This window comes from Artibeus jamaicensis, unplaced genomic scaffold, assembly GCF_021234435.1.
Source record: "Artibeus jamaicensis isolate MK-2021 breed Jamaican fruit bat unplaced genomic scaffold, CSHL_Jam_final contig_465, whole genome shotgun sequence".
Classification (NCBI taxonomy): Eukaryota; Metazoa; Chordata; class Mammalia; order Chiroptera; family Phyllostomidae; genus Artibeus; species Artibeus jamaicensis.
In genome coordinates this window covers 13,044,246-13,070,188 of record NW_026521843.1, presented here as the reverse complement: position 1 = coordinate 13,070,188, position 25,943 = coordinate 13,044,246, and the positions used below count along the sequence as shown (strand labels likewise).

At 43.0% G+C, this 25,943-nt stretch overlaps 1 protein-coding gene across 1 annotated transcript; it reads left to right on the top strand.

Moving 5' to 3' along the window:
- Positions 1-1,474: 1,474 nt before the first annotated feature.
- On the top strand, positions 1,475-25,280 carry DNAJC27 (DnaJ heat shock protein family (Hsp40) member C27). The gene is made up of 7 exons (XM_037146598.2): positions 1,475-1,730; positions 9,023-9,105; positions 12,617-12,686; positions 18,374-18,538; positions 19,205-19,327; positions 21,229-21,389; positions 24,759-25,280. Exons 1-7 carry the CDS (start codon positions 1,644-1,646, stop codon positions 24,889-24,891), a joined length of 822 nt encoding a protein of 273 aa, XP_037002493.1. The 5' UTR covers positions 1,475-1,643; the 3' UTR covers positions 24,892-25,280.
- Positions 25,281-25,943: the final 663 nt, after the last annotated feature.

Sequence of the window (25,943 nt, the reverse complement as noted above, 5' to 3'; positions counted from 1 at the left end):
CTGCCCATTCAACCAGCACAGAACAGCTATATAATCATCTGCATCTTTACTGACCAATGAGATCAGCTCCATAACAACCAATCAGAATGCACAATTCTGACCAATCAGGGCAGTGCTACTTGGACCCATTAAACTGTGAACATTTGGATCACTTATTTGTACAAAAATGTACCAATCAGGAACCAGGATAGCCACTTTCCTTGTAAAGAGGACCTTCCCTTCCCCACTGCTGGAAAGAGTGCCTCTTTGGTTTTCTTGGGTGGCTGTGTTTCCTCAATCTGTGAGCAGTTCACCTGAATAAAGACTACTTTGTACCCTAGACCGAGGACTCTTATTGGTGGGGATGGAGATAGGAGGGAGGGAGGAAACTTGGGAGTTATCGGAGGGCTATGATAAAGGACGTGGATACAAGACAGAGACCCCGTTCTAAAACCAGTTGTTCCCACTTTCTGGAAAAGCACTGAATCATGGTGAATCATGAATGCACCTGTACAGAAGATGCTGCATGACCCCTGCTTCATTATAATAGCATTATAATAAATTCACATTGTGGGACACCCTGCCCCTTCCCCGGTTTCCAATCAAGGAAAATCATGGGAGACCACATGTGCAGTAGCTTTAAAGTAGTATAACTATTTCTAGTTATACTGGGAATAAGTATAACTTATTGTGCATAACTATAACTATTTTATAGTTATGCACAATAAAACCCCACCAAACTAGCCAGGAATACCAGATCTGTAAGAATAGAATCTCTCCAGTACCTGAGGTCAACCCCTACTCGGAGTTGGTCTGTTCCCATGTTCTGTGGAGTGCACTATTGCTTAATAAATCTGCTCTCTCTCTCTTTCTGCTATAAATTCTGTGTTTGGCTCAATTTTTTTGTCACAATCACCAGGAACCTGGTTACCTGTGTCCACCTGCGACATTGGCATTGGATTGGCGGCAGACACTTATTTTTGACCAACCCCTCTTCTAGGGTCCTGGAACTCCAAACTAGGGTCCCAACTTCCCCATTTCCCTGGCTCCTGACTCTACCTCTTGGGGAGCGAGAGCAGGGGAAACATAATATTGGAAGGTGAGAGGTGAGTGGACCAGTGTGGAGGGAAGAATCTAGAAACACTCTAAAGAAACCATGGTCTAATTAACCCTAACTCCAGGGGACCCCAGCAGAAGGATCTACCCTAAAGAGCCAATAAATTTCTACCACTTGGCAAATGCCCAGGTCCTGGTGCCCCCCCCCCCCCCCCCCCCCCCCCCCCGCACACAACGCCGCGCGCTCCACGAAGAGAAAACTCCTGCAGGCCAGCCACCCCTGCAGGCCGCCCACCTGCCCAGGTACTCTCTCTGGATCACCATCCCAAGTTCAGATAACCACAAACTCAACTCCAGGGCCTGGCAATGACGTCACGCCTCCCCCTTCTGTCATCGCGAGACTCTTTCTCCACTGCCCCCCCTCCCCTCAGCCCAGCTCTCCCAACTGCCCTCGCTGCTGCCACCGCGCAGCAGCAAGGATGGCGAGACTTGGAGTCCCGGCGATGACGATAGCAGCGGTTCCGCCATTGGATGAGAAGGCTTGAGGGACAGGCCAGCGTGGTGAACAGGGAGAAACTGAGGCGTGTGGCCCCGAGAGAGCCAGGGCAATGGAGGCCAGCATGCCAAAGCGGAAGGAGCCTGGCAAGTCCCTGCGCATCAAAGTCATCTCCATGGGCAACGCAGAAGTGGGAAAAGTGAGTACCGTGCTTATAGGGGCGGGACCTCAGCTCAACGGAGTGACGTGCTGATTGGCTGGGGGGGCGGTCACTCAACAGCCTAGGGCCCAGCCTCCTCCCCGCCCCTGAGAAGGCCCGGGTCTTCCCCTGGGAGATGGGACTCCTTGAGGAAAATTCTCCTGACCTTATTGACCTTTGGTTGTCACCTCTTCCATCGATGTCACTTTTCCTAAAGTGATCCCGTGGCCCTTAACGGAAGGAGGCCTAGATCCTAACGTCATACTGGCTACTTAGATACCATTTCTGTGTTCTCAGTGACCCATCCAGGACTTAGAGATGGAGAATAAAAGTTTAGTTGCACCAGGCAGTGCTTGGGCGCCAAAGGCAACTTTTCCCGTGGGGATTGGGGATTTGTAAAATGTTTCTCTGCAGACCTGGAGCCCAGAATCCAGCATTTCAGGCGTAAATAGCATAACTGATGATGAGATGTTTCACAGAGAGGTTCAATAGATGTCAAGGAGCCTGGGTTATTTTGTTGTGCATGTTTGCTTTATTTTTTATTTTTGGTAGTGTCACCACGTCCGTTCCCTCAAAGATGCCTTAGTTCCACTGCCTTTTTCTTTTTTCAGTCTACTGGGTATCTGCTATAAGCTCTCCCATTGCATGGGGTGTCAGGGGGGTTGGAGGGCAAGAGGTGACAGAGGTCTTTACCTGAATGATTTCTAAGACTGCCTCCTCTTTGCCCACATTGTCTCTCCTGGATAAGCTGTTGGTTAAAAACCTCTCAAGGTCATCGAATTAGTGACAGTGACAGGATTAGAACCTTGGTCTTCACACTCCCACTGCAGAGCTCTTTCCACGGTGTGCATTCTGTCAAAATCAACTGGGAACAGGACCTCTGTGCTGAAAGAGCTCTGAATGAGAGGGTTTGAGCCTGTGCCTTGCACATGGTTAATGCTCATTCAATGTTTATCAGTGTCTTTTCTTTCTATTTAGCAGCATTTTACCATTTGTGTATCTGTGTGGATGTATGTAAGTACTAACATAGCATTCACCGAAAGGCAACATTTACTGAACATCAGCTGTGTGCCAGGCATTGAAAAGAAGAGAATAAAATGCCTCTAGAAGGTTATGTACCAAACTGGCAAAGAGCGCAGGCATCACTTTTGTAACTTTACTGTGCTTAATGGTGCAACATAAGAAATAGCCCCAAATGCATGTCACTACACTCACTTCACATTGTTCTAGATTTATTAGCCAGTGCAATTAGATAAGAGAGTAAAGTATGAAGTACTAGAGAGAAGGAGGCAATGTTATCATTATTCGCTAATGATATAATTGTTTAACTAGAAACCCAAAGAGAAAAGCTATTAGAAACTATGAGAAAATTCAATAAGGAAAACATACAAAAATTAATAGCTTTATTATACAAGATTATAATTATTTGGAATATCTCATTGAAAGGAGTATTTTAATTTGCAGGGAAAACCCAAATAAAGTGCCTAGGTTTAAAATTGAGAAGAAATAGGTAGGACCTTTATGAAGAAAAATTCAGATTCTATGAGGGACGTAAAATTACTTAGACAAATGGAAAGATATTTCTCCTTAATTAGGATCACTCAGTATTGTTGAGATGTCATTTCTTTAAAATAATACACAAATGTAATTCCATTCCAGTTAAATTACCAACAGGTTTTTTTCTTCACAACATAAAAGGTACTAAAGTTCTTATGAAAAATTAAACCTGAGAATAACCAAGAAAATTGTTAAGAAAGAAATGAGAGGAGAGTAATACTACCAGATGTTAAAACACATTTTAAAATTACTAAGATTTTCCTGTTGATATTGGAAAGGAAATATAGAGACATCAGTGGAATACAATGGAGTCCAGAAATAAACCCAAACATATAAGGAAATTCAGTTTACAACAAATGTAATTAAATTATGGGAACATCGGGACCATTTAATAAGTACTATTGGGATAAGTACCTACTGTTTGGAAGTAGATTCCTATTGCATTTCTTTCTCAAAAATAAATTTTAGGTAAATAAAAGGCTTAAATGTAACTTAAATTTTTTGTTCTTTAGTTGTAATAGTAGCACAAACTCACTCTATAGAATTTGGAAAATATAAAAAGATATAACAGATAAATATGAAGTTAAAAATTAAGGAATGCTCTTGTAAATAATCCTTGGATCAAAAGGCAAATGACAAAATAACTATAAAGCAATTAAAAGGATAGATCTATACCAAAATCTTCAGTGCAAAGTTAAAGCTGCAGTCAAAGGGAAGTGCATTATTTTATTCATTTCTAAAGAAGAGAGGGAAAAACTAAAGGAATTTAATGGTTGCACAACTTTGTGAATGGAGGTATACACTTTAAAAGTGTGAATTTTATAGTATGGTACATCTCAATTAAAAAAGAACTTACTACATTAGAAAAGGGACACAAAATAAGCCCAAAGAGAGAGGGAATTCTCTGGAAAAATGAATGAAAAAGAAAAGTGCCTAAAAATCTGTTTAAGAAAAAATAGAGAAAGCAGAAAATTACAAGATTTGTACTGAACAGGAGCCAGTCACATTCTGGAAGAGATGAAAAGAATGATTAGAGAAAACTACCTGCAGTTCTGTGGGGGCACATTTGCAAATGTAGAGGAAATGGAGGATTTCCTAGCAAAATATAAATTACCAAAATTGACTCAGAAAGTCCAATTGACCAGTTACCCCAGAAGAAATTACAGAAGAAATAAAGAGATTTATGATTTAAAAAGGTGTCAGGATCAGGTGGCTTCATGAGTAAGCATTATTTAAGCTTTCTGTAACACATAATTTCACTTTCTTAAGTCACCCCAAGACAAAGAAAAATATGAACAGAACTCGTTTACTATTTCAAATCATGGTGACCTAAACAGCAAAACTTGATATAGTATCAACGAAAAAGTATATGTCAATTTACTTGTATAATTCACATATACATAGAGATGCATAATTTCTAAATGTCGACAAAGAGAATTCAGCAATATATCAAACACAATCCACTATTAGAATGTAGGGTTTATCGTAGGAATGCAAACATGGTTCAATATCAAGATGTCAATCAATGTAATTTGTTATATCAGCTGATTACTGGAGGAAATGTTTATGGTATGTACTGTAAAAACATTTGATATAATCAAGTAGTCAATTCTAATAAACATTCCATGATAAAACAATATTTATTATCAGCCAGCAGCAAACTTACCAAATGGTAAAATGCTAAGGCCATTTGCATGAAGTATAGGTACAAAAAAAGGATACTTGCTATTTTCCTTTGTTTTTCAGCATTGCTTTTTTAGGTTCTAGAGATACAGTAAGAAAAAGGAGATTCCAAAGGGCTTACTACCCACTATGGGAGAATCCTGAAGTTTCTCTGTGCATTTTGTTTATATCTAGTTCATCTCTCAGCATTGGCAGTCAACCTGCTCCCAGAGCCCCAGCCCCAGTTTCTCAGGGTCCTCTAGGACCTGAGCTTGTCTAATAAACTCACCACTGAATCTTTGTATCAACCAACTCTGAAGCTTGCCCTAATTCTATATTTCCATTTGCAGTAAATAAATACCTTCCTATTGAATTGGGGTTTCTCTTACTTGAGGTCAGAAGTCCCCCCACCATACTGTATTGTAGGATATACTTCTCCCTACCTATTGTAGTATTCCCTACAGTATTGCACTGTATACTTCTCTGGAGTTCGCCTTTCTCTCTTAACAATAGATTATGGCAGTACCTCCAGGTTATCTGACAACTCACTCTTCTTCAGGGTTGCATAATCGTACATGATATGCAAGTAGTCCCCCACTGATGAGAATTCACTTTACTTCCAGCTTTTTCCCTGCCACAGTTTTTCAGTGAATACCAGTGTGTGTCTGTGTGTGTATACATATAGGCATACCTAGATTTACTGGGCTTCACAGATACTGTTTTTTACACATTGGAGGTCAGGCCACCTGCAAAAAGCTGGTGACTCGCTGAAGGCTCAAGTTATATTTAGCATTTTTTAGCAATAGAATGTTTTTAAATTGAAGTATGTACATTGTTTTTATGGACATAATGCTATTGACCACACTTAATAGACCACACTACAGTGTAAACATAGTTTTTTTTAGGAGTTATGCTGATTGCTCTTCAAAACAGTGTCTTTCTACCACTAGTACGCAGGCACCCTTTCCCCACGGCTCTGCCTAAACAGGTGTTGTGGTTCTTTTCCTTAGTGAGGAGTCATTTTATTGTTACTTCAATTTGTGTTTCATGCCTACAGGTGAGGTGAAGCATCTTTTCTTATGCTTATTGGGGATTTGGATTTGCTCTCCTGTGTATTGCCCCATTTTTATTTCCTGTACTCTGTTATTCTGCTTTGGAAACATTAACTTTTTGCCAGTCCTATTAGTTACAAATATTTGCCCAAGTATGTTATTTATCTTTTAATATTCTTTTTTAAAATTTTTTACATTTAATTATTTTTCAAGTACAGTATTCTTTTACTCCCAACCCAGCCCCCGCCCCATGCTCCCCACCTCCCTCCCCTTTCCTCCCCCCCTTAGTTGTTGTCCATGTGTCCTTTATACTAGTTCCTGTAAATCCTTCCCCTTTTTCCCCTGAAATTCCCTCCCATTCCCCCTCTGATCACTGTCCGCCTGTTCTCTATTTCAGTGTCATTGTTTTTATTTTGCTTGCTTGTTTGTTTTGTTGTTTAGCTTCCTGTTAAAGGTGAGATCATATGGTATTTGTCTTTCACCGCCTGGCTTATTTCACTCAGCATAATGCATACAATTCCATTGTGTATAATTATGGTCAGATATACACAATGGAATTCTATGCAGCAGAAAGAAAGAAGGAGCTCCTACCCTTTGCAACAGCTTGAATGGATCTTTTAATATTCTTACAGATATTTTGCCATGCAAAAGTTTTTGTTATTATTTATGTGTACTCTATTATGTCTGTCCTTTCTTTCATGGTTCCTGGGTTTCCTTTCTTGATTGAAAAGGTTTTGCTCAGGCTATCTGCATGTTGCACATTTGCTTCTGAAATTTGCATTGTTTTATTTTTAGATACTTAAATCATAAATTCATCTGTAATTTATTTTTGTATAATAGGGACGTTAAGGGCTCAACTTAATTTTTTTCCAGATGGATAATCAGTTGTGCCAGTAGCATTTTGCCAAATAAGTCATCCTCCCCCATTGATTTGAAATGTGCCCTTCATCACTTTTTAAATTTCCTTACGTAGTGGGATCTGTTTCTGGGCTCTTTGTTCTGTTCTACTGACTTATTTGTCTACTCTTATGCCAATATAATACTCTCTTAATTGGTTCCAGTCTATATCTCAATATCTGTCAAGGCAAATTTCTCTTTGTTTTTCTTACTTTGATTAGTAGTTCTCAGTTGTTCCTTCATATGAATTTTAGAATAATTCTTTTTTTTTAAAAAAGACTCAAACCTGTTAAGGTTTTAGTTGGACTTACATTAAAAAAGAAAAGTGCCTTAAAGTCTATTTGAGAAAAATAGGGAAAGCAAAAAAAATCCTGTTTTATGTCATTTGACTTGGCCCCTAAGAGCCTGAGGACCCAGAACCTGTCACCTTGTGTTACAGGGAGCAGCTATTAACACTATTACTTAAATGTGTGTTCTTTACACACTTTGGACTAGTGTATAAATAGTGTGCTGGAGTTAAAGGACTTCCAGGCCCCTTAATCTCATGAATAAAGTCTTTCTCCAGAAAGACCCACTCTGTCCATTTTTTAGTGTATTGTGAGAAAACATTTGTGATGTCCTTTCAAGCTATAATGTGATTTTAAAGCGTAGTCTCATAGCAGTTGTCACTTCAAACAAGCGTTTCCTTCCATTCACAGTGAGCTTCCTTTTTATAGTAACTGTCCTATTTAATTCGGACTGAGTTTCATCAGGAAAGGATTTAAGCACAAGAAACTGCACTACCAGCAATTCAAGGAAATTCTAAGTTTCATGAGTGCTAAGGATTATTATTAATATATAAGGCATTTTAAATTGGTTTTTCATTGGCACTGAGATAATTCTGCAAAAGATAAAAAGAAGAAAAATACTCGTGTTGCCCTCACATGGTGTATTGTCTGGCTGAAGAGATCAGGCAGGTACACACGTGTGAAAAGGTAATTAACAATACAAGGCAATGTGTGACTGATGGCACATGTGTAGCGTGTGGGTGTGTAATAGTGTATATGTAAAGTGCTAGGGGAGTTCAGATGCAGGCAAGATCTCCCATAACCTGAGTGCGCAGAGTTTGAACTGGGCCTTAAAGCCTAAGTAAGATTTGAAAAGACGAGAGAAAGCTTATTCCTAAAGTCGAGCCCGGGGAACTTTGCAGAAATAGAGAGTTTGTATAGAAGGGTTTAGGCAGAGAAGACAAATTAGGGCCAGACTATGGAAGACCTTGAATAACCAACAAAGGACTCTGAGCTCTTGGCAGTGAGAAGTCACTGAAGATTTCTGAGTTGACATGATGTCAGTGGTGTGCAATAATGGCTGAAGCTGGGGGGAAAGGAGGTAGAAAGAGATGAATAAAGAAGCTCCTACAGTTGTCTAGGAGTAAATGATGACCTAAACCAAAGAGGTGTCGATGGCAATCGGAACGGAGAAAAAGGTGGAAGGAACATTCGGAAGAAGATTTAGAGGCTCTGAATCAAACATGACTCTAATATATTTTTTAAAGATTTTATTTATTTATCTTTAGAGGCGAAGGGAAGGAGAGAGGGAGAGAAACATCAATGTGTGGTTGCCTCTCGTGCATCCCGTGCTGGGAACTGGCCTGCAACCCAGGCATGTGCCCTGACTGGGAATCAAACTGTGGTTGTTTGGTTCACAGGCCTGCACTCAATCCACTGAGCTATACCAGCCAGGGCTGACTTTAATATTTTGATTCTTTGTGATTGGGAAAATGGTAGCATTATTAACAGAATCAGGATGTCAGCAGGATGAGCTGGTTTAGGTATTGCATATAAGATTAGTTTACTTTCTTCCTGGTGATTTTGTTGAAAGGACAGTAGGAGAGGTCTTCACAGAGAAGATCACGGGGATTGAGAACCAAACTAAGAGCATACCTTAGTTGACATTAGGGGAGAATTTACATAACTTTTCTTTAAAATCACTTTTAGCTTTGTTTCAGTTATTTTATACTTTTGGCTTTTAAAAATGCTTTCTCTCTCGTAGTGTTGAATGAGGAAGCCCTAATGAAGAAATGTGTTTATTTTGTATGTGTGCTCAGAGAATACTTACTAAAAGCATGTATTTTCACCTTTTTAGAGCTGTATTATAAAGCGATACTGTGAGAAAAGATTTGTGTCTAAATACCTTGCAACAATTGGAATTGACTATGGAGTCACAAAGTGAGTATATCCTTTCTTTGGGCTTATAAAGTACGTAGAAATTCAGAACCCTTCTAAAATGATGTCTTAAAATAGAGACTCTGAAGATAAATTGAGAAAGAATAGGAATGAGACCTTTGCAGATAACTAGAGATCACGTCATTCCTCAGTCTCGGTTCCTATCGGTCCATCACTGAGTACATTCTACTCTCCAGGTCTTGAGTTAGGGACAGGGTCTGCAGCGCTGGCGGTGTTGACCCCAAGCCCAACTGGCAGCTGTCACATTTCAGGCAACTTGTTTCTATAGAAGGAGGCCCTATTAGCAGGCGTGTTTTTTAGAGCATTTCAAAATATTCTCTCTAAAAAGTCTAAATATTTTGTGGAAAATGTTCTGAGGACTTTATTGATTTGTGATCTTAATAGCCTGTTTGACTTGAGAAAAAATGATCCAGGAAGAGTGAATTGGGTATAATTGGGGATTTATTTGGAGATGAATCAGAGGGGGTGAGCTTGGGGAGATGGTATTACATTATAGGAAATAATACCACCCAAGAGTAGAACTGAGGTTCTACAACCTTCCCTCAAGGTGGAATCTCGGGCACTTACAATTTTGGGCCCCGTCTGCCCCTCCCCTCTTCTCCCATTATGTTCCTTTCACACTTTATTCTCCATCCACATTAACTGCCTTCATACTTTCCTGTCTCAGTGCCATTACCCATTCTGTCCACCCGAAGTCGCCTGTCCCCTCATCTCCCCACCTGTCAGGGTCCTCGAGGTGTCAAATGCTCCTGTTCCCATAAGGCCTTCTGAATACCTCCTCTATCATTCATGACTCATTTTGGTTGCAAATGACAGAAATATTTAACTTCTCTTGCTATTTATGGCACTTATCATAAATTGTCTTATGTTATTATTATTATTTGTATATATTTAATATCACCTGCTAGATTTTAAGCTCCACAAAGAAGGGGCAGTTGTGTAAATTATCTCCAGGTATCTGGCACAGTGCTTGTACATGGTAGATACTCAACAGATAGTTATTGTTAGGAAATATGGATCTAAGTAGGAAGTTAGCAAGATTCGGAATTACAGCAACATTCAAAAAGATAGATAAAGTGGCGTGAGGTGTACCTACATTTCAGGGCTCAGGAGTTCATCAGTGATGTGGTAGGATATTCTATTTAAGGCAGTTTTATTTTGAATCATGTAAGTAGCTAGTTTATTCACCTAAGAGACGAGATTCACCATATTATGCCACAGAACTGTAGGTTATTCAGCGGATTATTCCATTTCTGCCTGAAATTTCTTTTGGTGGACATCCCATCGTGGGTCAGGAGGAGATAATTGACAGAAACCCAACCCAAATGAACTCAAGCAAAAAAACAAAACAAAACATGAATCAATTCACATAATCCAATTACACGGATGTAGCTGGGCCTCAGAGATGGCCCAACCAGGGACAGAATAGAGCCAGACCCTGTCACTGCATCTCTGTCTCTACGTTTCAACGCTGCACAGCTGCCAGCGGCTCTCAGGCTCACACCGTAAGTTTTACTCCCAGAGAGGGACCAAAACTAGTATTCTGTGTTTAAAAATCCCAGGGAATTAGTCATCAGGTGGAGACAGACGCTTTTTCCCCAGCTCAGTTGGCTGTGGGATGGCTAGGCTGAGCCCATTTGAACCACGACTGGGAAGAGGAAGGGTGGGGGTGCTCTTCTGGTCCACGAAAGCACTAGGTGCCCTTCCCTCTGTCCTGTTTTCAGAACAGTCAAGCTCACGTTTCAATGTGCTTGAGAGGTACTTGCAGGGTTTGTCAAAACGCAGATTCCTGAGACCTACCTACTAAGATTCTGATTCGCTGGGTCTGAGGTGGGGCACTTTTAACAACCCCCCTCCCCATAATTGTGATGCTGGTGGTCCTCAGGCCACAACTTAGGAGAGCACCGCCATGAGGTAATGAATTACCTTGTTCCTCAAGGTCATTTTCTCTGGCTTCTAAATTCGATAGACTCTTCCAAGTGTCAGTGTGTGAACACATGTGTATTACTTCCTGGCTCACATATGTTTCGGTTCCATCTTTTCTCAAATGCAATATCTTTAGAGTGAAATTTCCTGGTACGAATTATTATACCAGATCTTCTCCAGATGCTCTCACATCCTGTTATTATTTTGTTTTGTTTTGCTATTCTCATGCTCTCTTTTATAAAGCCGGATTCTGATTTCACAAACATGCATCTTACTTACACTTGATGAAAATTCAGTAGAGAGTTCAGCAGTGAAGAAATCAAGTACGAGGATCAGTGGTGGTTAGTTTGATGTAAATATACAAGTTATATAAAACAACTCTGGGAATTGGGGTTTCAGAACGGAAAGCAGATGTTATAAATTTGGACAGAGAACATGAATAATATGTAAAATAATATGTAAAGCCCGGGGACTGTGAGGGAAGGTGCTTGATGGTCTCTGCTTCACAGGAGGGAGTCGCAGCAATGCTGCCTAAAACTGAAACCTGTTATTTTTTTAAAAAGTCTCCAATTTGTTCATTTATTGTTAATAACCTCTATTCTTTAGCCTTAGAGAGATCTTTCAGGAAATAATATTTCTGTAGTGAGGACACATTGATATTTAAAGCTCAGTAATTCAGTTCACTTCAGTTTTTTTTTTGTTAAATTCAATAAAAAGTAAATATTATGCTTTTTTTTAAATAGTATAATCCTATATTTGTTAAAATATTTGTTTATTAGCCTTACCTATGCACAGAAAGAATCTGCAGTGATTTCCACCTATATTAATGAAGGTTTTTTTCTGGGTGTTATGATTTGGGCTTACTTTTAACCTTTTGTCGTTGCAGTTCCTTCAGTGTTTGAGTTATTCGTAATGTTTTATTCATTCATTTTCCAGTACTGGTTTTTTTAAAAGGTCTAGAAGCAACCATGCTATGATGTGAACAGCAGTTCAATTCTAATATGAATGATTGTTACTTCCCTTTTTGTTCTCTTCTCTATTTTCAAATTTCTGAAAATAATTTGACTATTTTTATTGCTCAAGTGAAGGTCAAGAAAATTGCTCAACACTATTGCTCCAGAAAATTAAACAGATGTGAACAACATGATCTTTATTACTGCTGTGCATGGGAACCAGGTATAGGCAGTAGTAATTAAGATGTCTTACTGAGGGAGGTAAAATATTTTGTTCCCCTTCATCTCTCTCCTGCTGGTCCCAAATCAATCTTTCTCAGTGCCATAGTGAGAGCCACTGTTTCCTAGTGAGGGGTGCACGCTGAAGCGCCCTCAGGCAAGTGGCAGGAAAGTGAGAGCACTTTCTCCATGTGGGTCCAGGTTGGTGTCCTTAAAACAAAGATGCTGTGGGTTCCTGCTGTGAAAGTTACCCGGAGGAATCGGGAAGAGGCACCAAGAAGCTCTTTTAAATTTCGTACACACACACTTTTGAAATGTTTAAGTGCCCAGTAATATTAACGTGAATGTAGAAACCATGACCTGCTTTGGGACTTTCTTCCATCTGAACATTTCAGGGTCCAAGTCCGAGACAGAGAAGTCAAGGTGAACATCTTCGATATGGCTGGACACCCGTTCTTCTACGAGGTAAGAAAGCCGGATTCTGAGAAAACTCATATCCAGTATTGTCAGTGGTTTAGGGCAAGATCCTGAATTTTCTGAAGGAACCCACATCAAATCCTGTGCAAAAACAGGTAAATGTTGCTGGCGTAAGACAGGTGAGCCTTCGAAGGACTGCTGCCTTGTACTTAGTACCTTAGCTGAGCATGCGGAAGGATAGGTACATTCATACTTGGACTTCAGAATTAAGTAACGTGACTTCTGTCGTGGCAGCGTACCAGAGGGACCTTTGAGAGCCCCGCTCGGTGTATCCATTTCTCAGTCCCACGTCGTCTCGGAAGGAATCTCGTGACCACTCTCTTCTGTTTTATCTTCCTTGGGGTTTTCGTTTTCCCTAAGGAAGCTTTTTGCTCTTTTGTAATGTGACCTTTCGCTTCAGTTCTTATCTTTACTATTTCCTTCCTTCCGCTTGCTTTGGGCTTACTTTGTTCTTGTTCTGTGTTCCTAAGGTGGGAGCTTAGATTATTAATTTGAGACTTTCTTCTTTTCTAATGTATGTATTTAGTGCTATAAAGTCTCCTCCTAGCAGTGCTTAGCTAGGAGGAGAATTTTGATATATTGTATTTTAATTTTCATTTGTATTTCATTTCATTCATTCAGTGTATTCTTTTATTTCCCTTCATGCCCTGGCCGGGTGGCGCAGTTGACTGGAGTGTTGTTCTATACACCAGAGGGCTGTGGGTTCGATTCCCAGTTGGGGCATATATGTAGGTTTGATCCCTGGTCAGGGTACTTGTGGGGGCACCTAATTGGTGTTTCTCACATAGATGCTTCTCTCTCTGTCTTTCTCCCTTCCTCTCTCTCTAAAATCAATAAAAACATATCCTCCAGTGAAGATTAAAAAATATATATATATTTTCCTTCAGACTTTCTGTTTGACCTATGGATTACTTAGAAGTGTTTAAGTTCCCAAGCATTAGAGATTTTTCTGTTATCTTTCTGTTACTGATTTCTAGTTTGAGTGCACTGTGGTCAGAGAACACAGTGTATAATGTTGACTCTTTGAACTCATGAAGGACTTTTTTCCTCCCCGCGGCCCACGGTAAGGTCCGTCTTGGTGTATGTTCCACTTGGGAGTATTCTGCTGTTTTGGATGGAGTGTTCTATAAATAGTTATTAGATCCTGTTGTTCAGTGCTGGTGTTGAATTCTTTTTTGTCCTTGCTGATTTTCTCTCCATTTGTTTCCTATCAGTTGCTGGGACAGGAGAGCCCACAGCTCCCACTGTCACTGTGGACTCGTCTGCTTCTCCTTCCGTTTCGGTCAGTTTTTGCTTCACACGTTTGCAGCCCTGTTGTCTGGTGCATTCACATCAGGGTTGCGTTGTCTTCATTGTGTAATTGCATTTTTATAGGACGTCACCCTCTGTCTCTGGCAGTTTTCTTTGTTCTAAGGTCTACTCTATCTAATGTTAATATAGACATTTCTGCTTTACTTTATTAATGTTTACATGATCCATCTTTTTCTATCCTGTACTTTGGCCCATATATATCATTGTATTTGCACTGGCCTCCATAGAGACGGCACATTGTCATATCATGTTTTTTGATCTATTGGTATATCGACACTACTTACATTTAAAATAATTGTTACATGCTAGGGCTTCATTCTATTGTTTTATTTTTTGTTTTCTGTTTTTCATTTCTGTTTTCTTTTTTCTGCCTCCCTGTGGGTTACATGAACACTTTTTGAATTCCATTTTGATTCGTCTGTAGTGTTTTTAGGAAATCTTGCTGTATAGCTTTTTTACTGGGTGCCACTTATCACAGTCCACTGGTGTCATCCTTTCGGCAGTTCATGTGTCGCGCTGTGGTTTTTCTTCCCTTCACATTCCTTTATCCTGCTTGATAGAAACTCCTTGAAATCCTCACTTTGAAGACGCTTTTCTGCGGAATAGCCTCGATCTCTCCTATTTTGTCAAATATTTGCTGTCTGTAGCTCAAACCCTGTTTTTGGACAAGACCAAAACCAATGGCGTTACCTGGGAAACGCCAGGGCCAGTGCACCCAGTAGACAGCTATAGACCTTGTCATAGCGCCTCCATCCTGCCCCTGCATAGCTGATCCTCCACAGAGGGTGGAGGTTGGTGGTCAGTGGTCACAGCCAGCCCTTGAAGCTGACTGGCCTGGGTAAGTCCCTCCCATTGACTTGCCAACAGCAGCCAAGGCTCAACTACAAGTGGAGGGTGTACTCAGCCCACATGAAGGGCATACCTCAAGTACCCAGCTTAGGTGATAGGGGAGGTTGTACCACTGGACCCTACAGGACACCTACTACATTCGGCCACACAACTAAGACACGCAGTCAAAGCAACTCTACCTAATACATAGAAGCAAACACAGGGAGGCTGCCAAAATGAGGAGACAGAGAAACATGACCCAAATGAAAGAACAGAGCAAAATTTCAGAAAAAGAGCTAAACGAAATGGAGATAAGCAATCTTAGATACAGAGTTCAAAACACTGGTTATAATGCCCTGGCTGGTGTGGCTCAGTGGATTGAGCACAGGACTGCAAAGCAAAGGGTTGCCAGTTCAATTCTCATTCAGGGCATATGCCTGGATTGCAGCCCGGGTCCCCAGTAGGGTGCACAAGAGGGGCAACCACACATTGATGTTTCTTTTGCTCTTTCTTCCTTCCCCTCTCTCTAAAAATAAATAAATAACATTTTAAAAAACCCACTGGTTATAAGGATGCTCAAGGAACTTAGTGAGGACCTCAACAGCATAAAAAGATCCAGTCAAAAACGAAGGATTCACTGATTGAAATAAAGAACAATTTACAGGGAAACAACAGCAAAGTGGATGAAGCTGAGAGTCAAATCTATGATTTGGAACGTAAGGCAGCAAAAAACCAATCAGAACAACAAGAAGAAAAAAGAATCTCCCCCCCAAAAGTGAGGATAATATAATCAGCCTCTGGTACAACTTCAAGAGGTCCAACATTCTTATCACAGTGGTACCAGGAGGAAAAGAGGAAGAACAAGAAATTGGAAATCTATCTGAAAAATAATGAAAGAGCACTTCCCTAATTTAGTGAAGGAAATAGACACACAAGTCCAGGAAGCACAGAGAGTCCCAAATAAAATGGATGCAAAGAGGCCCACTCCAAGACACATCATAATTAAAATTCCAAAGGTTAAAAATAGAGAATCTTAAAAGCAACAAGAAAAAAAGCACTTAGTTACCTATAGGGAAGAACCCATAAGATTGTCAGCTGAGTTCTCAAAAGAAACTCTGCAGGCTAGAAGGGATTGGCAAGAAATACCCAAAGTCATGAAAAGCAGGGACCTGCAGCCAAGATTGCTCTACCCAGCAAAGTTATCATTTAGAATTGAAGGATAGTTAAAGAGCTTCCCAGACAAAACTAAAGGAGTTCATCGTCACCAAACCATTATTATATGGAATGTAATAAAGGGACTTATTTAAGAAAAAGAAGATCAAAACTATGAACAATAAAATGTCAATAAATACATATCTATCAACAGTTGAATCTAAAAAACAAACTAAGCAAACAAGAAGAATAGAGACAGAATCATGGATACGGAGAGCATTCTGATGGTTGCCAGGTGGGAGGGGGTGTGGGGGAATGGGTCAAGAGGTGAGGGGATTAAGAACTACAAACAGGTAGTTACAGAATAGCCGTGGGGATGTAAAGCACAGTATAGGAAATAGAGTAACTGAAGAACTTATATGCATGAGCCATGGGCATGAACAATGATGGGGGAATTGCCTTAGGGCATAGGAGGTACTGGGTGGAGGGGGCAAATGGGGGGAAATCAGGACAACTGTAATAGCATAATCAATACAATATAATTTAAAAAAGAATTTTTGAGCCGGGGTTTTAAAAAGGTAAATATGCACAGTTTATAGTGTTGCTAGGGAGATTACTTAGAAGACTTGAAGAGAAGACTTCCGTTGGCAATGAAAATGGACAAGAAGTGACAGGCACAAGAAACGTGGCAGAGCTGGCTTCTGCAGGATTGTCTGACTGCTGAGCAAAGGGAGAGGGAAGCAGCAAAGGTCAGCAGCAGGCTGTCAACCCACATGACTGAGAGGACGGTCTGCCGCTTTCCCCACCAGAAGTTCCAGAGAAGGAAAAGTCTAGGAAGGAAGGAATGGGAGGGTTTCCTGTTGTACAGGCTGAATCTGAGATTCCCACAGGACATTTGGCCGGAAGCGCCCAGCTAACTGGAAATGCAGATCTGGAAGCAGAGATGAAAAGGCTCACCTTGAGGGTTCACACAGTTGAAACTGTGAGAGTGGTTGGTGTTGCTGAGGTGGAAAGAAGGAAAAGAGACACAAAGGGGGCCCGGGCAGGACTTGGGGCGCTGTGGAGGCGGTCTGGAGTGGGAGCCGTGGCGAGAAGAGGAGTTGGTGAAAGAGGCCGGTGGAGAACCTGGGGATTGTGCCGCACGGGGGCCCAGGCAGCAGGAGTTTCGGGACGGGGAGCCTGGTTTGTACCAGCGCAGGAGGACTGAGGACTGCGGGAGAAGGCCCCTGGTCTTTATCACTTCGAATTCTTCCTGATTTTGTTGGGTTTACCTTTGGGGGACAGCTTCCTCTGCTTCTGCTAATTAACGGACACTTACATTCTTGGTCCAGTTGTCTGTGCTCAGAAAGCTATAGGCGCTTCACGCCTGATGTGTATGAGATGTCTTTATTTTCTCAGTCCATATCCAGTGTGAATCTGAACACACTGGAATATCTTGGAAAGAATATATAATGCACGGCCTCTGTCACCGAAACCCCAAATCTATCAGTGCTACTGCTCGCCCACTGCACCTGCCATTGCCTCAGCCCCATTAGTGTGCCCTGTGCTTCGTGGTGCCTCTGCCCAGAACTGTAGACATGACCCAGAGGTGAGCTGCCATTTCTGATGAAAACGTCAAAGGAGAACAGTCGGGGAGTGAATGCAAGGAAGGAAGGGAAAAGGTGCTAATGCACATTGTTTTCTGGGCATGAAAAAGCTCCATGTGGTGCTATGCCTTCATTATCTCATTTAATCTTCACCATAAGCCTGTGGAGTAAGTGGCATTATCCCCATTTTACAGATGAGGAAACTGAGACGCAGAGACGTTAAGTGGCTTGCCCGAGATCACACAACTAGTCAGTAAGTGTGAACCCAGATCCACCTGGCTCCCGAGCCTGGGCTCTCCGCCGCTGCGCTCTACCGAGGCTCGGAGTTCAAGGTTCGGAAGCTGGTGTCCAGGTCCAGCGGTCATAGGGAAGCTTCCTGGCACCCCGGGGAAGCCAGCTTTGGGTGTAGGATATAGGTGGACGTACCTATTGCTGATATTTGTGCCATTTTTGCCTTGAGTTCTTTTTAATTGTTCCTGAGAAGAACTTTGTGTCACTTGTATTCTTTTAAGCCCTACTAACAACACTTAAAGATCCATTGCCTCCGGAGAGTGGAGTCAGAGGTGAGGAAGGTAGGGCAGGAAGCTGTTATTTCCATTACATGTCCTTTTTTTTTTATGTTACCTTGATTTTCTAAAAAGCCCCCGAAAGGCCAGATATTGAGATACAACAGCAAATACTGTGAATACACAAAAGAACACACTTTGCTAAGTGAAGGACTGAGATATATCTTTATACAATCACCAAACCCCCCAGCTCGCCGTTTCAGATTCTGTGCATCTGTTCTTTTACGCGAAGGTCCGCAATGAGTTTTACAAGGACACGCAGGGCGCGGTGCTGGTCTATGACGTCGGGCAGAAAGACTCCTTCGACGCCCTGGATGCGTGGCTGGCAGAGATGAAGCAAGACCTGGGGCCTCACGGGAGCATGGACAACATTGTGTTTGTCGTGTGTGCCAACAAGGTAACCGCCTTGCATGCTCACCTTTCTAGATTTATAATGCTCCGAGTGCAGCTCTGAGTTGGGGGGAACAGATAAAAAGAAGAGAAAAAGTCCTTATTTGGTTAAAATAAAAGGAATCGACAACTTTTCAAAACGTCTCCCTAAAACAAGAACGATTTTTTAAAAACCCAGTATCTCAGATTTAGTGTACCTGCATACTTTCTGAAATGGTATGCCCTGCTTTTGTTGCGTGAGAGCCTTGAAGCTAATGTGAGCTCATCCCCTTGGAATGTGTCTGCTGCCATAGTTGGGAGATGATCTTGCGGACCAGCAGGAGAGTTGGATCCTAGGATTACTTTAATCTGATCGGAGTGGGGTGGGTCCTGCCGTGCGAAGTGGACTAGGGAAGGCTGTGAAAAGTAGACCACGCCCCTTGAGTGTGAGCAGCAATTTTCTCCAGGGAGAAAGTGGGAAGTGCGGTCACAGGTGCTCATTTTGCCACAGCAAATCAGTCCACGTCCAACATTAGTAATTTTTTGTCCCGTTTGGCCCTGGTAGTATATGTTCCAGTGCTGGGGTCCACGTAAGGCTAGCATTTGCTTGGTAAAGAGTCAACAGAGACCTCCCCGGGCCTTCTCCGGTGGGACAGGGTTGGAATCATCCCCGCCCCTCCGTTTCCTGTTTCAGATCGACTGTGCCAAGCACCGCTGTGTGGATGAAAGTGAAGGGCGTCTCTGGGCCGAAAGCAGAGGGTTCCTGTACTTTGAAACTTCAGCACAAACTGGAGAAGGAATTAATGAGATGTTCCAGGTAACCCAGCAATGAGTTGTTTTAGAACCTGTGTCCAGGCTTCCGCGCCAAAGCTTAACTTTTGGGAAGCAGAAAAGGAATGTCTCATTAGAATAAGCTCTTTCTTTTCTGAAGCTGGTGAGAGAAACAGGAAGAGGAAGAATATGAACATGAGTGTGTGTGTGCATGTATGTGTGTGAGAGATACCTGTTTGCTATCTATTCGAGACCAGACCTGGCTGATCATCAGAATCACATGGGGAAATTCTTCAAAATATAGATTGCTGGCTTCTAGACCTACTGGAAGTTTAATGTTGTGATGGAGCCAGGAATCTATATTTTGCAAAAGCTTTCTAGGCGATTCTGATGATTATCAAGTTTAATAACAGTTATTATACACTTACTTAAATGGGACAAAGAATGTCTTCTAAACTACCGTTGGTTACGTTTGCATGCAAACCAGATGGAAGCCTTGCTTTGGCAGGACCGCTGTGCCAAAGCCAGTCCGGTGTCATGGCCCCGGGGGTGCAGCCACAGGGCAGGAGCCTGCCACTGCAGAGCCCAGCCAGACGCGTGAAAATCAGGTCTCAGCAACCAAGGCGGCTGTAGAAGTGTGTGTTCACGGTGCGACCGGAATAGATGGTCACTTCTTTAAATTTACTAGTCTTGAATACTTTTAAGGGGAGGAAGCCATTTAAACACAAACTTATAAAGTCAAGTTAACTCGTGATTATGAACCCATTTGGAAGTGAGTGGTGGCATGAATAATGCATTTTTCTTATGAATATGTCTGGTATTTGGGAATTTTCAGCATTTCAAATAAGGTAGCTGTACTACAAAGAGTTCTTCTTAACCATGGAGCGGGGCTTCACTTAATCTTCCATGCTGACTCTGCTCACCAGCTGTCACCCTTCTGTTAGGAGACAGGGCTCATCCTGGACTGACGGGCTGAATTGAGCATCCGGGGCTTCAATTTCAAGACCAAATAAGGTTGATGTTGGTTTGCCGCGTTTCTATTCTTTTGAGTACCTAGGCCTCTGTGGGTTGGTGCCTCTTGTGCAATAATAATTCTTAACCCTTTGAATAGTATGAAATACTATTCCGGAGGAGTTCACACATTTTATCACTTTTAAGACTCAATATAAATGTGGGTCATGTATCATTCTTATTTCGGACATGAGGGCTGCTAAGAGTGGTGGCAGTTTGTCCAAGAGTTATGCATAACAACTGTCAGCAACGGAATCAGCACTGTAAAGGCGGCAGTCCACTCTCCTCTGTCCTCTATTGTGGCTCAGGAGACGTCGGTGTGGCTCTTGCTCTCATTTCTCTGTGCGTTGTGTCATTGCCCCGCCCAAGCCACGCCCCCTTGGGGCCTTTCTCTCTGTCCCTGGTTTTCAGCAGCTGTGCTCCGAGCTCGGTTCTCTCCGTGTTTAGCCAAGCAGGGGCTTGTTGAGTTTCTCAGATTCGTGTGTAGGTGTTGTCCCCTGAAATTTGGGAAGATATTCTTTTCCTTTATTTCTTTATTTATGTATATATATATATCCATTGATTTTGTCCTACTGTCCTTGAGGTTATATTTATTTTTATTCCATTTTTTCTCAGCTTTTCAGGTTGCAGTCTCTATTGCTCTGATTTCAACCTGCTGCTAAATCCACGGAGAGAATTTTTTAATTCAGTACTTTTCAGTTCTGAAATTTGCACTGGGTTCTTTTCTGTAGTTCCCAGTTCTCTGCTGAGATTCTCCATCCACTCATTCAGAACACACTTTCCTTTACTCCTTTGATCATATTTTTTACCTCTGAAATACTTGCTTTATTATGAATTGTAGGAGTTATTGGACTATTACAATCTTTTAAGATGATGCTTAAAAACCATTCCTATTTTCGCAGTCGGCCCCATGTGGGTGTGTTTCCTTTTCCGCAGACCCTCTATGCGTCCATAGTTGACTTATGTGAAAATGGCGGGAAACGTCCCGTCACAAACAGCAGCGCCAGTTTCACCAAAGAACAAGCCGACACCATTCGCAGAATTCGAAATAGTAAAGACAGTTGGGACATGCTGGGGGTCAAGCCCGGGGCCTCAAGGTAAGCCATGCTCTGTGATATCAGTGCTGAGTTCTGTTCCAGAGAAAGGCTCAACTGTCAGTATTATAGGTGCAATGTATCTTCTCGTAATTGTCTAGTGGACAAAACTAATGCAATCTTAAAAAATACCTTATGAAGGAGAATTCTTAAATTACAGGATTTTAGAGGAGGAAAGAATGTTCACAATCAGCATGTCCAAACGTTTCATTTGATAGCTGGAAAACTGGGACTTAGTAACCTCAGGTGTTAACAGTAGAATTGGTTCTTGACCCTGAACACTGTGTGTGTGTGTGTGTGTGTGTGTGTGTGTGTGTGTGTGTGTCTGCCTTTCTCAAAAATCCTGCTACTTCCTCATCTGTGTGCATTTATTTTATTTTAACCAAAAGAATTATTTGGGGGGGGGGAATAAATAAATCATTATTCTTTGTTGCTTGTGCACGAATAAATCGTTGCTCAGTATGGTTACATAACTTTTTTCCAAGTTACTGAAATATAATTCCCATATAGTGTTGTATATATAGTTTAAGGGATACAGCCTAATGATTTGACTTATAGATATTGTGAAACAGTTACAAGTTTAGTTAATATCCATCATCTCATACAGAAAAAAAAAAAGGTTTTCCATTGCAACGAGAACTCCCAGGATCTTCCCATAAGAACTTCCTGTGTTCACACATTTTTGCTACATAACACTGTTGCCTTGCATATCATAGCTGACGGATTCTCGGATCTTTTTATTTTGCGACACAGCTTCCCTCTCCACGGCTCCCCCCTTTCTGTTTTTTCACCTTGATCCCCACACATGATACATCTGGAACTTGCCTTGTCCACAAGTATCTCTTCTCCATTTTCGTCTCATAGCACACGGTTAAGTCCAGGAGGAGAGAGGGGTGGGGGAGCAGAGGGTGGTTGCTGGCCCCCCTTGACTTGCCAGGCATCACTGAGGGTGCTGTAACCCCGGGAGGGAGCTCAGGTGGCCTCACGCACACGGCACAGAGTTCACTGGTGCCTTTTAAGTGTCCCTTTAGACTTTCCATGGTCTCATTCTAAATTCTTCCATTGGATCCTCAAGGAACATTGGCTCCAAAACTAAGAAACTATTACTTTACTTATGAATTAAGTTAGAATAATATTTGTTAAGGAAAAAGAAACTCTGGTTTCTTATTTATTCACTGTGGTTAATTGGAATCTACCAGAATTTACAGGACCTCCATAAGTTCCACACCCTTAACTAATATAAACATGCAGTTTCTTTAAAAAATTTTTTTCTTTTATTGATTCTTGAGAGAGGGAAGGGGAAGGAGAAAGAGAAGGAGAGAAACAGCAGGTGAGAGAGAAACATCGACCGGTTGCCTCTTGCACTCGCCCCAACCAGAGACCAAATACACAACCCAGGCGTGTGTCCCGGCCAGGAGTTGAACCGTGACCCTTTGGTTTGCAGGATGACACCCAGCCCGCTGAGCCACACCAGCCAGGGCAGCATGCACTGCTCTTACCTTTGTTCTTTGGGTCTACCAAACTAATTTTGTATGGCATTGAATACTTTTAGGAAAAACCTAAAACATTTTTTAAGTTACAGAGAGTTTTGATGTTCGTTCAGTGCTGTTTACTATTCTTGAACTGTAGGAAAATCTTCATCTTCAGTAGAATCGATATATTTTCACACACTCGACTGAGTCTTGTTTCTCCTAAATTCTCCTTATTCCCTGGGTGGGGGGAACAGCTCGTGGGGAAGAGGGAGGAAGCTGTTCTGACCTGGAGACTGAGGGGCTTTTAGGGGGCGTGTGATTCTTGTTAGCCAGTATCAAAATTATCTATGTAGAAATCTACATGCAAGATTAAAGCAGAAACATTCCGGACACCCCTAAGAGCAGACAACAGAGAAAGCCTTAGAACGTGCACTTAAGGAGTGGGGAACTCTTACTGTGGCCCTCCATCTCTCCAGGTTGACACACAGACTTTCCATCACATCCAAGATGTCAAAGACCATTTCCCTGGTTTGCAGAGCCCAACTAGATGTCCTTCTGATAAGAAATAAAGGAGAAAAGCCAGGGCGTTCAGGAAAGCACCCAGCTTGTAGGACAGCGGGAACCCCCAATCACAAAAGGAAGGCGGGAAAGAAAACCCTCTGGTAGAGACAGAGCCAGACTCTGACCCGGTGGTGGCTGGGTGTGGAGAAGCCTCCTGGAGGCCTGATCGAGACTGAGGGCGGCCTCGGCCCCTCCCCCGCCAGTTCCTGCTCACCGGGGAGCTCAGAGGCCCAGGGCTCTCACCTGGAGCTGCTCTCACCTGGAGCTCCACTGGCCTGTGGAGAAATGCCCGTTGTTACTGCTCCTTTCCTCTCCAGAGAAGAGTACTGTCTCTTGTTTCTTCTTGGTTCTCAGGTGCCCCTTTCCATGTCCCTTTGGGGTCATCGGTGTCACCATCTTGCCCAGGGCCTCAGTCTCCCTTGACCCCGGAACTCATTCCAGCCCCTTTCCTTACATCTTATCCACCTGTGTGTCCAGCTCATCATCTGCTCCTGCCAGTTCTCCCGCCATGCCACCGCTCTAATCTTCCCTTCCAGACTCTGTAACCTACACTCTGACACTCGCGCCTGGGTTATGCCACCACCTCCTACCTGACTTCTAACTTCAAGAAACAGCCTTCCCAGCCCCATTTCGTCAGGGAACACCCACTGTTGTCAGTGTTGATCAAATCTAGCTTCTCTGTAGTTTTGCCTCTGTGGCCTGTCACCTCCTGCCCCTGCCCCTGGCCCACCTGGTTTCTCATACTTTGCCCAAACTCTGTTCCTAGCCCCTCAAATTACTCTGTACGCCTCCCCCAAACCCCTCCATTCAGAGTTCTGGTTGGAGGCGGGGCAGGGCCTGCCCTGGTTGCCAGCAAGGTGCCCGGTGCTGTTTGTTTTCATCTGATCTTTCCTTTGCCAAGTGTTTTCTTCACCTTTGTATACTCATTTTACATTATATTTTTTCTATCTGTATGTTGTACAGGGTCTGACACAAATAATGCCCTTTTATTACAAAATTGTAAGCATGTCATTCTGTAACATACCAATATCACACTCAAGCACACCATAAGACATTTTAGGTGAAATGTTCAAATTAAAACTATAAATGATGACACCCATATTATTACCCTCCAAACCACATTCAAGTAGGCCTTACTTCTGCTGACCCTGGATGTTATTTATTTGTTTGTTGTCTGTTTGTTTCCTAGTCCCACCTTTGGAAAGGTAGCGATTGGAAAGGGGAGGGCCATGCTGACTGCGAGAGCTATTACATCATCCAATTGGCCGAACGCGGTGTGTGTGTAGGGGGGTGGGGGGCGGCCTCTGACTCCAGGGAGCTCTGCTGCTTTTCCTCGCAGGGACGAGGTCAATAAAGCCTACCGGAAGCTCGCCGTGCTGCTGCACCCGGACAAATGCGTAGCTCCCGGCAGTGAAGATGCCTTCAAAGCGGTTGTGAATGCCCGGACTGCCCTCCTGAAGAACATCAAGTAGGAAAGAGAGAAGCAGACGAGTGTCGGGAGTGAGTGCCAGCGGACTTTCCCTGGAGGGGAAACAGCCGGCGCGGGCTGTTTCCTCCGCAGAATCTCGCCGCTCTTTCCCCCCATCTGTCGTCATTTGTAAGTCAGTGGTCCAGGGCCTGCTACCCGCTCACAGCGAGAGGATGCGAAGGGGATCCAGCGTCACTTGCACACCAGGGTTCGGTTGGGTTTCCACATTGAAGTCAAGTGCTCCCCTGGACCCCGCCCTGGGGAAGGTCCCTGGGGCGTCTGGAGGGAGGAGGGAGGACAGGAGGACCCCTTCACCTTCTTTTCCTCCCTCCTCTCCCTTCCTTCCTTCCTTCCTTCCTTTCCTTCCTTCCTTTCCTTCCTTCCTTCCTTCCTTCCTTCCTTCCTTCCTTCCTTCCTTCCTTCCTTTCCTTCCTTCCTTTCCTTCCTTCCTTCCTTCCTTCCTTCCTTCCTTCCTTCCTTCCTCCCTCCCTCCCTCCCTCCCTCCCTCCCTCCCTCCCTTCCTTCCTTCCTTCCTTCCTTCCTTCCTTCCTTCCTTCCTTCCTTCCTTTCCTTCTTTCCTTCCTTCCTTCCTTCCTCCCTCCCTCCCTCCCTCCCTCAACTTCAGAGAAGAAAAACAGAAGCAGACAATATTAGAACCCCTGAAAGTTTGGTGTGACCTCACAAGCAAGCTGCTCCTTTCAGAATAGTTTCCTTAGGTGCTATTTTAACCATCAGTCGACAAGTAATGGACTATTAGCCGCAGCCCTTTGGAAGTTTGTGAATCAAAGCCACACAGTTCTGAGTTCAGCAGCCCAGTTATGACATTTAGTCCGTTCCCTTCTCCAGCCACCAGGGGGAGAGACAGGCCCGTCCTAAGTGAGTAAAGGCGCCGCAGCCACACTTCTGGGTACACTGCGCTGCTGGCCGTGCCCCTGGACAAGAGGCCCCTCCCTGGGTGTGCGGGCAGGTGCCGGCTGCTGTAGGGAGCATTATCACCTGGGGACCAGGAATGAGGCCAGGACGGGTGCGTGCAGGCCACAGCGGAGTGTGCGTTCG

What these genes read in the sequence shown, in the direction of transcription:
- DNAJC27 (XM_037146598.2), top strand. Translation starts at nt 1,644, where the DNA reads ATGGAGGCCAGCATGCCAAAGCGGAAGGAGCCTGGCAAGTCCCTGCGC. An exon ending in GCAACGCAGAAGTGGGAAAA is followed by an intron (nt 1,731 to 9,022) that starts GTGAGTACCGTG and finishes TCACCTTTTTAG; the next exon opens with AGCTGTATTATAAAGCGATA. An exon ending in ATTGACTATGGAGTCACAAA is followed by an intron (nt 9,106 to 12,616) that starts GTGAGTATATCC and finishes TGAACATTTCAG; the next exon opens with GGTCCAAGTCCGAGACAGAG.